This window comes from Hevea brasiliensis, chromosome 9 (genome assembly GCF_030052815.1).
Source record: "Hevea brasiliensis isolate MT/VB/25A 57/8 chromosome 9, ASM3005281v1, whole genome shotgun sequence".
Classification (NCBI taxonomy): Eukaryota; Viridiplantae; Streptophyta; class Magnoliopsida; order Malpighiales; family Euphorbiaceae; genus Hevea; species Hevea brasiliensis.
In genome coordinates, this window is record NC_079501.1 from 33,082,646 (window position 1) to 33,100,470 (window position 17,825).

The 17,825-nt window shown below is 29.3% G+C and overlaps 1 protein-coding gene across 1 annotated transcript; it reads right to left on the reverse strand.

Annotated features, from left to right (window-relative positions):
* Positions 1-2,105: 2,105 nt before the first annotated feature.
* Positions 2,106-8,218, reverse strand: LOC110638693 (cation/H(+) antiporter 18). Its single transcript, XM_021789320.2, has 4 exons — positions 7,869-8,218; positions 5,110-5,348; positions 3,508-4,509; positions 2,106-3,409 (listed from the first exon to the last, which is right to left on the reverse strand). The coding sequence occupies exons 2-4, from the start codon at positions 5,305-5,307 to the stop codon at positions 2,207-2,209; spliced, it is 2,403 nt and encodes an 800-aa protein (XP_021645012.2). The 5' UTR covers positions 5,308-5,348; positions 7,869-8,218; the 3' UTR covers positions 2,106-2,206.
* Between the last annotated feature and the right edge of the window lie 9,607 nt (positions 8,219-17,825).

Consider the following 17,825-nt stretch of genomic DNA (forward strand, 5'->3'; position numbering starts at 1 on the left):
AAATTTAAAATATCATCTTATGCTTTTAGCGATGAACATATTATTTTACTTTTATAAATAATATTAATAATGCATATATTAATTTAATATATTTTTTAATATTTTTATTTTATTTTCATTGTATTACATTTACTTATTAACAATTGAATATGAATATAATTTGCAATCTTTTTACAAGAGGAAAATGAGCTATTTTCATTTAAAATCAACGCCACATAAATGGGGATATATGTTATTTAATTAGAAATTTAATAAGTGATACTTTTGAATTTATAAAAGAAAAAAAATTTAACAATTGACTATTCAATAAGAGGATAAGAATTCCAAGTTTTAATAAGTTTCCTTACTTTTAATTTTTTTATTTAAAAATTTAATTAAAAAAAAACAACCAAGTTTTCTGTAATTTATTATAGATTATTTTTTTTAATTGTTATTTAATTTTATATTAATACTACATAATTTATTTTTCATGCACTATTTTACTGTGCATTTAAAAATTATTTATTTTTTTAAATTAAGTAATTTTTTTATTTTGAATACAAAATTTTTTGAATATTAATTCTTAAAGTCTGAAAATATATATATATATATATATATATATATATATATATATTAACATGCAAGATTATAATACATTTAGGAGAAATTAACACATTTATCGTAGAATTTTAAAGTTAACTTTTTGATTAAAAAAAAATTTCAAAGCTTACACACCATTAATTAATAGGAAAATTTGCTTAGATGCGGTTAAGAAAAGTTATGTTAAATTATATTTTAATTCATAAGATTTAGTAAAATATACATATTAATCTCTATATTTTTAAAATATATATATTTAACTTTTGACGTTTTAGTAAACTTATAAATGAGTTTCTCCATCCAATTTTTAGCCTAATTTATCATCAATTATATAAAAGCGTCAAAATATCTTTAACTCTATTTTTAATACGAAACAATTTAGTTCTTGACATTATGTTTTATTAATAAATATTTTATAGGATTTAATTTATTATTTTATTTGTGATAAATTAATGTTGTAAATTATAATATAGATTTTATTATAAAACAGTCTCTGTATTAATAATATTTATTATTTTAATTATAATATTATTATTTCATTTTATCGATGTTCATTCCCGGCGTCTAAACAATTTCCCCTATTTGCAAACACATGTAAGCTCAAGAGAAAAAAGTTAACCTTACCTGACGAAAATGCGAAACCGCAAAGTAAATTTTTATAATTTCATTAATAATAAAAAATATAATTATAAATAATATAAAAAAATAAAAATATTTTTAACAATATCAATGTTTCACTTTCCACTTGTATATTTCAATATCAAATTAAATATATAGAAACATTTTTTTAGAAAAAGAAAAAATTCTACCTCAAATTTAAATTTAATTAATTAAAATAGAAAAATTTATCAACAGCTGCATGGAGATTGAGAATTCAACCCATTAAAAAATACAAATCAAGCTATAAATTATAATTTGCACCATAACAGAATTATACCTACAACTTTAACTGGAATTACGTTTTGGATTAAATCCATAAATAAATTATAGTTAAAATAGAATTATAAAATAGTGTTTTTGGACTATATATATATATATATATATATATATATATATATATATATATATATATATATATATTTTATAAATAGGAAGTCTAACCTTGTTCGAACTTCCTAAATTTTAATATTTTTAGTAAGTAAAAAATAGAATTTATATTAAAATTAAAATTTAGATTAACTAACATAATAATTTTTATAAATAATTTAAGATTATAAAGATTTTTAAATACACATATGCGAATAAGAATTCTTATTCAAATAAGAATGCAAATAGGAAACCTAACATTGTGCAACTTTCGAAATTTTAATATTTTTAATAACTAATAGAATTTATATTAAAATTTAATTTTAATTTAAATTAATAATATAATAATTTTTATAAATAAGTTAAGTGTATAAAGATATTTAAATAAAAAAATATTAAGCATAAATTATAAATAGTAAATAATATAAAGGGTTAAAAATGTTTTTGACAAAGCCAATATATATATATATATATATATATATATATATATGACAATCCGATTTCTGAAAAAAGGGTTCGGATTACTAAGTCCGGAAAAGATAAGATCGCCTATGAAGAAAGGGTTCGAATAAACATCAAGTGCGACAAGTTAATAAAGTGTTCACGTAAGACACCAAGTACGTGGAATCTTCGTGGTGCTGCTAGAAGTGAGTTGAGATGTTGAACTATTATATTGCTGCACCACCAGGACAGATGCTGAAGTCGAAAAATCATGAGAAGTCAGGAGGCTGCCCACAGGACCCAGTTCAGGGCATTCAGCCTTTTCAGTCAAAGCTGCAGCTACAGGACCCTCAGGCATTCGACCTACAACGAACAGATTGCACCAGCTGAACTCCCTAACTACTTCAACAATTTCTTTAGCACTATTCACTTCTCTCTCTTCAAATTTGACAGAGGAGTCATCTGGATTCTTCTTGAAGCTAGCTAGAAATGTTGTATCAGTTGAATTTAATGAATTACTGGATTCTGCAGTTATATCAATTTTGACCATCCGCCGCATAATATCATTGCTTGCTACGAAGTGAATGATAATTAAACTGATTCCAGGGTGCTCAGCCATTCTTGCTCCATAAGAAAGGGCTTCACGATCATCATGTCCCCCAAAAAATAACACTGTTACAGTGGAGGAAACATTAATTGCAGATACATGTGAGCTTCCACCCAGCCCCCGATCCACCAAAATCCCAACTGAGCATGGAGCGTGCTCAAGAACCCTCATATTGACCCAACGAAATTCATTTCTAGTTGTCTCCAATGTCCCATCCAACCTCTGATGCTTGTGGAATGGGAGGATTATAATTGCAGCCCTTTTCCTTTCAGCACTTGTGCAGATATCCTCGTACATGTCATGCATTGCTGAGATTGCTGTCATTGGTCGAATAAACACGCGGTTCAGCTGCCTAAAAGCCTCAAAAGCAACAACTACTTGGTTGTCATCAGACTGCTGCAACTTATTCCAAAAGGGTAGTCCATTCTTTCTTGCCTTATGGACCATAAGGATTGCAGATGTCCTCTCGGAGAGCTCCATAAGGTGCAGTGCATAGACACAGAGTCCTTGCCTCTTCTCAGTTCCACGTGAAGCCTCAATGAGATTGATAATTGTAGGAATGTTCAATGTACTATGGAAACATACCAAAATTCGAAGCTGAGTATCTGGGTCTTCTCTTTCAATTGTTCTGTGCTTATAATCAGCACTAATCGCTTGTTTGGCCGGCTTATATACCGCTATAACTATAGGTGTTGTGATAAAGGTTGTGAAGATAGCCATCAGAACACAGATAGCAAATGTTTGATCATTCAGGATCTGCAAGGTATCAGAATAAATAATTGTAATCATGAATTGGCGAATATAAGAAAATAACTTTAACAGGTTAATCAATAAATTTCTGAATTTGAATTTACCTTTCGATCTTTACCTATGTTGAGGACAACAAGCTCCACCAAGCCTTTAGTATTCATCAAGAACCCCAGAGTTATAGCTTCCTGAACAGGGATTCGCAACAAGAGAGAGACAACTAGAGTCCCAACTATCTTCCCAAAACAGGCTGTAAATATGACTAAAACCAGTAAACCCCATGATTGAGTCCCTCGAATGGTGGCTACATTGGTCTTCAATCCACTAGAGACAAAGTACAATGGAAGGAAGAGACCAGATACAAGATCTTCAACTTTTTCAACAAGAGCGCCAGAAAATGGTCCCTCTTTTGGGATAAGAATTCCAATCACAAATGCACCAAAAAGTGCATGAATTCCAATAGAATCAGTGCAAAACCCGGCTGCCAAAACAACAGCTAATGTAGCACAGACATACATTTCATTTACTGGCTCACCCTGAGGACAACGATGTGCTATCCATTTGAAGACAGGTGGGATAATGGCTATGCTAAAGATGATAAATCCAGCCCCAGACAAAAGCACCCATAAAGATGTGAGGGGTGAATGTTCAGATCCAGAGAGGACAATGGCAAGAGCAAGCAAAATCCATGCTGCAACATCATTTACTGCTGCTGCTGACATTGCAATTTGACCAACATCAGTAGTTAAAAGCTTGAGTTCTGCCAAAATACGAGCCAAGACAGGGAAAGCAGTGATTGAAAGGGCCACCCCCATGAATACAAGGAATGGAGCTGCTTTAACACCTTCAGAGATAGTTTTATGGAGAAAAAATGATACTCCAGCTCCTAATACAAAGGGTAAGCTAATTCCTGCAACAGCAATGGCTAAAGCTTTTTTTCCTGTCCGTTGAAGGGACTTCAGGTCTAGCTCAAGGCCAACAAGGAACAGAAAGAAAAGGAGACCAAGATTGGCTAAAGTGTCTAACACTACGAGGCTTCTGGATGGGAAAATGCTATTGACATAGTTCTTGTTCCGACCCAGAGCTGATGGTCCCAGCAGAATGCCTCCCTATTCAAAGAAGATTATCACTTACATGAACCCATGGGCCTAGCTTCCTTTGCAAAGAAGTGGAAATATAATACAATGCATAGCACACTTTATATATCCCCTATGATTTACCAATTATCCATAACTTTTTGAGGGATTGCATTACAGATGCAAAGATAGCATATATATATATATATACATCATTCAAATAAAAGAACTAATGAATCATATAGAAAGCGTTTTTTTTGCACTGTGAAGGAAGAGATTTCCTAATGCTTGCTAGTTTAGTGAAGTTGAAATTTAGAAAAAGGAAATAACACTGTGATGGATATCTAAATGAATTAATGAAAACAGCAGATACTGTCTTGGCATTTATAATATGAAGATGCAAAGCAAGCGGAAAATCTAAAACCATAAATATTGCCATCATATTTTAAAAAGTAGATGAAGTAAAGGTTAAGGGACCATTATAGGAATATATAGTTAATTAAATAAAATATAACATCATTGAACATGCTTGATAATATCAAGAAACATAGTATACATGGAAAAGGAAAAAAGAACTGCAACTGACAGAATAAAAAACAGATATATATAAAGGAGGAGGGAGAAGGGACATACAACAATCTCAGCGATGACACGCGGCTGTCGCAATGGCCTTAGAAGAAAAGCAAGAATACGAGTGAGCACGACCACTAAAACAATCTGTATGATGGCAAGTGGCAGTGCATAATCAAGAGGATTATCCCCCTGGAAGATCCCATTGGATGTAACCTTCATGGGTGTGGAACATGATGCTTGTGTTGCATTGGAAGCCATATTTTCCTTTTCTTCAAATCACAAAGAAACACAGAAATTCACTGCAAGAAAAAGATTAAGCTCAGCCGACTTAATTTCTTAACAGAATGCCTTAATCAACCTGCCAAAAATTCACGAACATATCCCATAAATCTTTCAAACTTTCACCTAAATATAATTAGGCAGAGCCTTTTACAGCAACTTTTGTGTTATCCTAACTAACGTAAGACTACTTCTCCAATAATGATAAGCAAAACAGTATAAACAATAACATAAAGAAACCTTGTATTATTCGATTCTTCTATACCTATTTATAAAAAAGTTCAATCCTAGTTTTTTTCTTCTTGAATTTTATTTTCTATAGAAAAGGTTTTAAATTTTATAAGACATTTTTTTTTATGCTGATGTTATTTATTTTTATCATCAAACTTTCTGTCACATCCCTCTTCCCAAACCATGACATGTATGACTTATACAAAACTGACAGTTTCCCTTGAAATTTTCAAACTAAACATTAAGATCTTCAATAGATTATAGATTCACCAAACAATCAATTTAAGAAAATAAATCCACCTCTATTAAGGACACATTTATACCTTTTATATTAATTAAAGAACGATAAAAAATACATCACCTGACACATTTCTAGTCATATATTGTACATATAATTTAAAAGAAAAATCGCCAAGTAATTATAACACGAAGGTTATAGTTACTTACTTTGGACCGCACCCCAAGGTCGCCTACGTACCTCCTCTGGAGGATCAAGTCGACATAACTTTTAAATTATGTCGAAAATTCAGCAAAGATTCCCCTAAATGTAGGCATTTCTCCCCTTTTAACAATCAAATAAACTCAACAAGCACAAATGTCCAGCATTTAAGCTCAACCATTATTATGGCTATATACATATGTGTGTAAATACATAATATTCCATAATTAACATTAATGCAAAATCCATATTCATTACTAAAAAGTTTGATCACGTACTTTTCTTATTGATCATCAACCCTAATATAATACTATAATATACTACACTTTAGTTATTGATTCCTTTACTGGCAATATCACATATTTTCAATGTTCATAATATCTTCAAGAAAAAGATAGTGAGATAATGGGTCAATTTCAAACATTGCACGTCTCAACTGAGTGAGATGATATCTAAGGATTCTCAATTATTTACTAAGAAAACATAAGTGCTAGATGATCATTACTGGAATATCACTCAGAAGATTCTGTTATTTAGTGCAAGAAGTAGAGAAACTAGGCTTCACATTCAGGATTCAAACATTTCAAACAGGAAACATAATTAACTCGAGGTTTAGTCAAAGGTAACTTGTCACAAGAAGTAGCCCTAAAACAAAGCAAAAGATCGCATTTCTTTATGTCAGTGATAGTCTCTAATATGATTTTAGAGTGACAATTAATATGGCAGGCAGCACATTCAAATATAAAGTATGCAAAACATGGATTAACGCAGCCCCAGTTAATTCACAACTGAAAAATGATATAAATTAAAAAAAAAAAAAAAGGTAGCAAACTAAATGAAATAATCTAATCTAAGGAGAAGTTCCATAGGTTGCCAAGAAAAGTAACACAACAAAAATTCTCATTAATAACATAGCAGGAGATAGAATAAGAGTAGAAAATTGCAGAGAAAAAAAATCTGCAATAAAGAATAAAAAGAAACGAGAGGAGGAGGGGGGCACGGCGCGTGGTATTTAGCTGCCGGCATATGGCAGGCGTTGATGCCCAACAGCATCAATATCACACCCATCCTAAAAAAACTGACAAAGTTTCGTTTGAAATATGACAGTTTGAGATTCAAGAACTTGCTATAAACTACAATTACCAAAGCAACTAACTACAACATTTATAAGAACACAATCAAATAATTGCATATTTTTAGCTTCAAGAGAGATACCTAAGAAAATTCCTACACCTTTTCTATACTTGACCATGGTCTAGCTCGAAATTGGAATTGAATAGGTCCAATCTAGAACTAAGACCGATCAAAACTGATTTGACCAAAACTGGTCTTGAAACAGACTAAAATCGGCCAATTTTTTTTTTTTTTTTAAAAACCAAAAGTTGAATAAACTTTCATCGGTTGAATTTGATAAAAAAAAAAAGGACGGAACCGAAACTGAGGGAGACCCTACAATTTTGATTCAAATACCCTGAACCTTGAATAGGAACCAGCCGGTGGCCACTCCTACCCTTCCCACAACAATTATAGTTTCCACCACTTTATCACCCACCGCAAAAATTTTTTTTTATAGAACTCCATTGCAAAGATCCTAAATTAAGGTCCATTTACCTTAATTCCTATAATCCCATTTCGATTCTTAAATTTACTTCAAGTATCACTTTCATATATACAACTCAATTCACCAACTTTCTCAAACACAACACACCAAAATTAACTCATTACTCAACCAAAAATTCAACATTTACAATTTAATTTTTATCATTTCAATCGGGCATCGAAGTGAATCTATGCAAATACTCAAAACTCACAAATTAATTACTAATGCAAAAATTGTTTTTGAAAATAAAGTTATTGTTCATGTGCATACCACTCTCTTTGCCAATACGTGGTTCACGTGTGCGGGTGACGGATTGGCCGGGTGGAGTTTGCGGTGACAAGCAGAGAATCTGGTGGTCACCGTGATAGTCACCACACGTAGAAATGGTGGTTGAGTTGGGCGAATTGAAGCCCGCAAGTTCCGTCCCCAAAATCTGCGATTCTCTTTCTTCGTCGTTCAAATCCTGCGTTTTCTACGTGAAAACTCTATCACTAGTTCCAACAACTTCTTCTTAACTGTCTTCTGACTTCAGTCTGTGAGTATGGGAGTGTGGGACTAGTCATCCCCGCTAAGCGATTTGCTCTGCGTGTGTGCGTGTGTGGGACTAGTCATCCCTGCTAAGCAATTTGCCTTGCTAATCTATATTTAGACGGAGAATATTGAGATAATAATTTAGTGCTATAAAGTACTAAATTTAATTGGTTAATTAAGATTGAAATTAATTATAAAACAAATAAATTCTCTTTACATTATTTATGATACTAAAAATTTAAAAAAAAAACTTAATTAACTATAAAATTATTTAAAAAATTCTTTTTCTATTAAAATTTTATCAGTACACATAATATATTTTAAAAATATATTCATATAAATTAAAAACTATATAAATTAAAAACTATATATAATCTATACTTTTTAATTTATTATATAGAAATAATTTTTGGTAAATAATAATTTTATTTTTATATATTTAGTGATGAAAATTCATCGATAATTACTTTTAGGGACTACGCCAAAAAAACAGAATAAGTGGGAATATGTCGCAAATCATCTGCTGTCAAAAGCAGTTTTGTATCCATTCAATTGCTATTTTATATGTCACTTCGAAGCTGCAAGTGCATCAACCTGGAGATCTTCTCTCTCCACTTGCTTGATACAATCTTTCTTGCCGCTAGCACTCTAGATGATGAGAAGTTATTTTATATAAAGCCATTACTCATAATTATACCGATGACTTTTTCATCGCTAATAATTTAAATAGTAAAAAATTATTTTATATCAATTTATAATTAATAATTTTTAGTAAAATATTATTCATGCTAATACTTTTATTCAATATAAATTTATTGTTAATTTATTTTAATTATAATTTATTAAATTTATATATAATTTTAATTTTTAATATTATTATAATTAATATAAATTAAAATTTTAATAATAATCATATTTATATTAAAAATCATATTATAATTTTATATTCTTAATCATATAAGTATTATTAATTCATTAAAAATTATTTAATTTATTATAATAAAATTAATAAAGAACTCACTTATACTAATTTATTTTTTATTTATTTTAAATGTTTACATACTTATAAAAGTATTTAGAGATAATTATTTAATTAATATAATTATAAAATTATTATTAAAATTAACATTTAATTGAATAAAAAATTTATATTTATATCAATAGATATAAAATTCTATTTAATAATAAATATTTTATTTGTTATAAATTTGTAGTTAAATACTAGTAACAATAGTTTTTACATAATACATTTTAATTTCATATAATAAGACTTAAGCTAAATTAATTTGATTTATAATTTGATTTTTTTTTTCTTTTTTTATTATATTTTTGTATGTTTTTTTTGTTAATAATAAAATTCTATTTATAAGTTTTTAAATTTCTTGAACTTTTGTTTGTCACATGTATCATTCTTACAAAAGGTAGTTGTAGGTAATTGTGATCACTAGAATTTTGTCATTATTACCGATATCAAATGAAATCAATATCCTTATAAATTTAATGATATTTATATAGATTAAGATATGTTATTTTTTTATTCATATTCAATATTGTTACATTTTACAATATTTGGGATGATTAATATCTTTTTTACATAAAAAAAATGCATTTTACCTATGATGATATAAGATTTTAATTTTCTTAGGTCTATTTAATTTAAACGTAAATTAATTTTAATTTGTTAATATCCTCATATTTATGAACATCATTTTTATTTTTAATTTATTAGTCAATATTTATTTTGACTACAAGATTATAAAAAAGTCAAATTATATTATTGCATATATTAAGATCAAATAAGTCATTATTTAATAAAATATTATTTTTTTCATAATTTTTAAAAATTAGAAAAATATCTATTATTTTTAATTAAAATGAAATTTAAAATTAAGAAAAAAATAATTTAATATTAAAATTACTATTACTAATATTTTATTATTAAAAAATAGAAAATAATATTTTGTTATTAAAAAATAATATTTTATTAAATGAGTACTTATTTAGTCTTAATTAAAAAAATATAAGAATTTATTTAATCTAAAAATTTAATTTTAAATTTATTTAATCATCAACTAAAGATATATAGACTTTTTTTTTTGTTTAAATTCCTAATAGATAAAGTTATAGCGAGTGGAATCTAGTCACGAAGAAAGGAGAGCGATAACTTGAGTTTCTAGTGGAGAACGACCGAGAAAGTGTTTGACATTGATTGGTGGCTTCTTTGCTCTCATTCCTCTCTCCAATTCCAATTGCTCTCCCTCCAATGTGTCCCTCTCCCAATCTCTCCTTTCCTAATTTCACTTTTTTATTTTTATTTTTTTTTTATGTTAGTGGAGGGATATTGGGTGGCTCAAACGACGGAGGAATAGCTGCCACTTGCCAGCTTTTAAAAAAAGAAAAAAAAAATCATTTAAGACCTTTGACCTTTTAATACAGTCTTTTTTTCAATCTCAAAACTTTAAAACTTCATTTAAAGTCTAATCTCAAACTAAACTTTCTTCCTAAAATTTCATAAATTTTATTTTCATTTTAATAATATATATCATTATTATTTTTTAAAATTTGGGTGTTATAATTTTAAAATATATTTCGTGTTAAGCAATATTATCTCTCTTTATGGTTGATAATAAAAATAGAGTTAATAATTTTTTTAAAAATTAAGTTATTTATAAATAAAAATAATTTGATATTTATTATTAAAATATTATAATATATATTTATGTACTTTTAATTAACTTTTCTTATTAACCTCTTATGAAACACCATTAATTGTTACAATATTAATTACTTTTTATCTCATTAATAGTTATCTTTTAAAAATTATAATAGTAACACTTAATTTTAAATTTTTTAATCTTGCACCAAATGCATCCTAAGTTTTTTTTTTTAATTCAATTAATTTTGTTTAAATTATATTTTTTTAATGTTGAAAAAGTTCCCCACCGTTTAAAAATTAAAATTACTTAAGATAAATATTATCCCACATTGATTTGAAATAAGGTATTTAAGCTATAAATAAGATTTGGGTAAACTTACTCTTTTTGAGCTAACTTTCCGATTTCTCTACAATAAAAAAACTTAAACATTCTATTTTATGAAATATGATTACCTATTTTATTAGATAAACTTTAATGGTGTATAAAATTTTTATTACTTGTGATAAGAAATTAAATAAAATATTTTATCAAAATCTTAATTAAAAAGCTTTATTTTAATTAGTAAGTGTTATTTTATTAATATTAAATTATTAGTAAACATCAAATCCTATTAACAAAATTTTATCAAGAAAAAAATATGTGTCGGTGATCTTTGTCTATATGATGAAGTTGGGGAAGAACTATATCCTTATAATCTAGTGTTACACGTACTTGTTAGAATTATGGTTTAAAATTCTAGTGAGATTTAGAGAGACCTTTTTCTCATTTGAGTAGGAAAAATATTTCTCAATAGGATGTAGGTATATTTCCTATATAGATTAGAACTATTATTTCAGTGTTATTCCTAAATTGAGTGGGACTCCTAATTATATTAGAATTGAAGAAATTAATACTACAAATAGGAGAATAGTGGAAAGTTATTTGGTTTTTGCCCATCAGAGGAGGACTTTAACCATGGAGAGTGGCTTTGCCCATGGAGAAGGGTTGTCGCCTTGATGAGGGCACTTACCAATTGCAGTGGAGAAAGACTTTAGCATAAAGTGGAGAGAGAACATAAAATTCGAGAGAAAGGGATTCTTGTCCATTGATGAGAGAGCTTTTACCCATGTAGTTGAAGACACCCTTTGTAATGTAGAAGTTGTAATATAGAAGTTTTAATAGTAAATATATTAGGTTATGTTTATAGGAGATTGAGATAACTAATTAACATATTTACTATGAGCAGATTTGTAATATGAGTTCTCTTAAGTGTAATTGGATTTATGAGCAGTATAGTTTTGAGCTTGTAATTGATGATTTTATTTTTATTGATAGTGAAAGATAGCATGTCCGTGAATATAGCCCTATGTGAAGAGAGTAAATCACATAAATATTATTATTTTATATGTTTACTTTATTTCTTTATAGTTTACACGCTTCCATAGTGCACAACAATTGGTATCAGAGCTTGGGGATAATCTTGGTGAGTTCAGTTGAAGGTGGAGCTACTGTAATATATAGAAAGTTAGACATGCAACAATGGTGTGCAAGCTCAAGGTGGTGGACAGTTGAATTTACAATGGAGCTCCTGATGCAAAATCAAGAAATTGATGATGCGAAGATTATTTTTAAGAAAGAAGCAAGTTACACCTAAGATAAAGATTGAAGAGTGAAGATTTGAAGGGTTCAAGCTCAGACATGAAGAATTGATGATTTGATGACACCCAAGAATTTGGGGTATGCAATGGTTGATGGATTTTGAGTCAAGGTGGAGATTATTAGAATTATGACTCAAAATCCTAATAGAATTTGGAGAGACTTTTTTCTAATTTGAGTAAGATAAATATTCCTCAATATGATAGGGTATATTTCCTATATAGATTGGAACTCTTATTTTAGTGTTATTTCTAAATTAAGTGGAACTCTTAATAGATTAAGATTGAGGGAATTAACACTATAAATAGGAAAATGGTGAAAGTATTATTTAGCTTTTGCCCATGAGAGGGGGGGGCTTCACCCATAGGGAGTGACTTTACTTATGGAGAGGGGTTATCGTCCATTATAGAGAGAGGCTTTGCCAATTATTGAGTATTTGGTTATGTTTGTTGATGAAGGGCACTTGCAGCCTAAGGTGGAGAAAAGACATAGAATTTGAGAGAAATGAATTCTTGTCCATTGATGAGAGGGCTCTTACCCATATAGTTAAAGACACCATTTATGGTGTAGAAGTTATAATAGTAAATATATTGGGTTATGTCGAGATGAGACTAATAACTAATGTGTTTACTATAAGTAGTTATGTAATGTGGATTTTCTTAGGTGCAATTAAGTTTATGAGTAGTATAGTTTTGTAACACCCCTATTGGTATAGCCTGGTATATTTCATTGTTCCAGTGATCGGTGTCGGTCCGGACAATTAATGGGATTAGGGCCACACTTAAGACAACTTGAGAAGCCATAAACACAAATAATTAGTAATGTTTAATTAGTTAACTATAAACAAGAAAAACAGAATGTAAGAAGTTAAACGAGCCAAGAGTCACAGCGATGGGTGACCTCCTCGGGAACGACTGCGAAGTCGTTTTAAACTCAAATTTCGAACCGTAAAAAGTGACGCTGCAGTCCTTAAGACCCTTATGAACACAGTGGAAAAGAGAAAATCACGAAAAAGAACTGTTAAGTCAGTCAAATAATTAGGTCAGAGAACCGAAAGAAATATGGAATTAATTGCAAACCGGGATGAACCGGCGAGGGGCAATTTAGTCCATTGACCCCGAGAGCTGACTCCTGACCTAACTGTCAAATAAAATCAGAGAAAAGAAAACTTCGGGATCGAGAATTAAATTAAAGAACTAATAGAAAAAAAAAAAGAGAGAGGAAAATAAAATAAAAAAAAAGTCAAAAGTGATGACATCATGCATGATGCCAAAAATAAATTAATTAGTTGAATTATTTAATTGGACTTTTTGTTGTCTTCCATAAGCCTAAATAAATAAAGAAAAGAAAAGAAAAGAAAAAACAAAAATCCTTTCTTCTTCCACCTCTCTTTGCCGCCCCACTCCTCCCAAAATTCTCCATGGAAGTTTCTTCTTTAAGCTTACAATTAAGCTTGATTTTCTCCACTTAATCAACATAACTCCCCTAAAAACTTCACTAGACCTTGCAATCTCAACTTAGGAAGAAGATTATAAGAAGAAAGAAGGGCTAAGGATAGAGATTTGAAGCTTTAAGCTAAGGTTAGTGTGCTAACTTACCATTTTGCTTCTTTAAGTGCATAATTAGTTGTGAAAGTGAGCTTAGAACTTGATTAAATGAAACAAATATGGGGGAAGGACAAACTGAATTTTCAGCCAGCTTGAAGGGAGTATGAATTGCATGAATTTAATGGGTTTGAATGAGTTTAGAAACCTTCCTTAGTTGAATGATTAGCATTAAAACCATTAAGTGTGATTAATTGCAACAAAGTAGTGAAATTAGGGTTTGGAGGCCTAGGGTTAGAGGTAAATTTTGGAGAAATGCATAAATGGCATGTTTGACCTATTGTGAAGTGAAATGATGGTCAATTATGACCAAATAAGTTGCGTGGGAATGATAGGAAATTAAGCTAAATTCGGAGGTAAATCCCAAACCAACTTTGAAGGACCAAAACTCAAATTTTACAAATCCAATTGATATGCCACCAATTGGGGATGAAAAAAGACATAAAAGCGCACAATTTTCATTGAGGAACCATGCCCAAAAACTGACCAAACTTAGTGAAACAATTGACCAAAGTGAAATGAGAGCAGGCTGCCACTGCACCAAACTGACCAAATGAACAGTAACTGTTCATTTGGTCATAATTCGAGCTAGACAGGTCAAATTGACTTGAAATTTTACCAGCAATTAGATAAGATATAGATCTAAAACTTTCATGAAGAATATCAACCCAAATTATGCCATTAACCCATTCAAATTATTGAGCAAAGTTGAGTTACTGAACCTGTGATTCTGCAGAATTGCCATTTGAGTAGTAATGTTTGAATGGCTATAACTCTCTCTAGAAAACTCTGATTTAGGTGATTCTTAAACCGATGGAAACCTAAGACATAGTAGAACATTTCATATGAAGAAAGTTAGACCAAATTATGAACTTAACTTGATCAAATTACTGAACAAAGTTGGATCAAAAACCTGCCAGAACCATAGTTGCAGTATGAGCGATTGCACGTGAGCGATGGCGTATTTTGGCTATAACTTGAGCTACAAAACTCCGATTGGGGTGATCCAAAAATGAGAATACACTTAAGACAATAAGGAACATTTTCTATGAAGGAAGTTTTGCCAAATTCCAACAGTAGATTAACCAATGGAACAGTGCAACTTCGGAGCACCAAAATCGAAAATTGGCAATTTTGCCAAAATGACCTAAACTTTGAGAAAATGACCAAAACCAACAAGTTTAATGACCAAAATGTGGTATGTGGGTGAAGTTGGAGTTCCCATACCTATTAAGCCTTAGAAAGTCAACTATTTGACTTGAATAGTGCAGTGAATAGTAACCCGAAACACAAAATTTAAAGAACGTCGAATTTAGCACGTTAGAGCTAGGTAATTGTAAAGCTAAATTTATTTTGGATTTATGTTAAGTTCTAGTACTGAAACATTGTAAAATTGTGTGTTTCAGTTGAAAAGAATATCGGGAAGGAACCCGAGGAACCGAGTCGAGGCTAAGGGACGACTCGTTTGAGGTTTGTGCACAATAAACCCTATTTAAGCATTTTACCCTTGAAAAATTGATTTAGCACGCATTATGAATCTATGAACTTTTGTGTTGCCACCTTGTGATCAAATTGTAACTTTGGAAATTGATTTGATTTTTGTATCCAATATTTGAATGAAATGTTTGAAATGGATTTTTTATTCACACTTAGCATGACAGTGGCTTATTATTCCTCCTCCATTTATGGGGTTGAGATCTTTTATTTTCCTCCCTCTCTGGCTTGCCAGTTGAGGTTGTAGATCGAATGAGTACTCATTAGCTAGCTAGCCACCTCCTTCATTGATTTTCATTAATGGGGTTGAGATTGCTTTGTCATGGTGTACAACGCGACATTGATCGGAAATTTTGTGTCATGGCTTAAGTTGTGTATGACTTGGCAACATTGTGTTTATGAAATTGTTTGACTAAACTGTGTTTAATAGATTATTTGACAAAATGGTGCTATTATGAACTTGGATATTTGTGAAATGTGATTGAGAAATATTTAAAGTATGTTTGGCAATGAATGATTTATTTATGGCATTTTAAATTTTTATTGTGCACCACTGAGTATTTTTATACTCAGCGATGGCTTATTTTCTTTGTCATGAGATAAGAGCAAGGAGAAAGCAGCAGAGTGAGCTGCTGTTAAATCAATGATTTCTCTGACCATTTTGTATGGGTATTATTTTATACCCTTGTAGATAATCTTGATGTAAATATAAAAATGTTGTATGTATCAATGTAGTTGAGCAGTTGTAAATAAATTGTAATAATATTATTTTGGATTCTCTTCTGTAAATTTAATATTTGTACATATGGATTTTCTGCTTTATGCTTGGTGAATGGAAATATTAAATATTTTGAGATGAGAAAACTTGATTTGTATTGTGAAATTATTTTGAAGTGCATTGAATTGAGATGATTGAGTTATTGAAGGTTGGGAGTTGTGAAATATTTTTGGAAGTGCTTTTTACAGGTCTTTGAAGAACTGATTTCTCAAAATACAGAGGGAACTCTGTCAAAATTTTTATAAAATTTGCGGCAAAATTAAAATGGACAAAAATTTTTACTAGTATTTAAACTTTGAATAAATGGTTTTTAATTCCTACCAAAATGCTCACCACTTCCAAAATGTAAGGAAATTGTTTTAAAATCTCTTGTAGGGTACTTAATGAGTTATCAGTAGGTGAAGTTCGGTAGTTCATTAAGTATTCTACGGGATCATGTTATGCCTTACGGAGGGGTAAGGTGTGACAAGTTTTAAGCTTGTAATTGATAATTTATGTTTATTGATAGTGAAAGATGGCATAGCCATGGATGTAGCTCCATGTAAAGAGGATGAACCATATAATTATTATTATTTTATATGTTTGCTTTATTTTTTTGTAATTTATACGCTTCCGCAATACACAATAATATTTCATTATTCTCTTTTCTTTTTATAAAAAAATGTCCATACTTAAACTAAGTACAATTTAAATCTCAATTAAAATTGAATGTTTAAAATTAATTTCAAACAGAGAAAAACAAACCCTAACCGGTCTCACTTGACTTGACCCATAAAGTCCTTGATAAATGCATCAAATTCAAGTATTTTCTTTCTCTAGAAAATGATTGGTTGTAGCTTAACTGAATTTAAAATTGATGAATAATTAATTAAATGTAAAATAAATAATTTTTATAATAAAATTTATAAATTTGTATTTATTATATTTTAAACATATATAAAATTTAAATATTTTATATAATTATTAAATTTTAAAATATAATTATTAATAAAACATATTTTGTATAGATTATCAATTAAAATATATAAAGTTAAACAGGTTTGGATATTATTATGATAATAAAGTTAAGTTTAAAACAAATTAGAATAATTTAGGATAAATCTTAATCAGACTTTAAACAAATTCAGATATTAAAAATAAAATAGTTGATTTTTGTGGATTTGCTATTTATTGCCATTGCTAATTGAAACGATAAATATTACTTTTTGAAAAGTAATTTACTTATCCAAAGATAAGAAATCTATTTCTAAGTAAACAAAGAGTTTAAATTAAATAAAACTTTAATTTCTGCCGAAAAAAGTAACACCAATTTCTGTTACTACATTTTTAAATGTTTTTAATTTTATTTGTAGTGAATTATCAGATTTTTTTTTCCTAATTTAATTAATTTCGTTAATCTGTTTCCATTTTATGGGGATATGCAATTAATATGATTTAAGACATTTGTTTCATTGATCTAGTATATTTATACTAGCTAATTCTGTAACATAGACTCATCAACACTCTCCAACTTCAATTTTACTTCGAA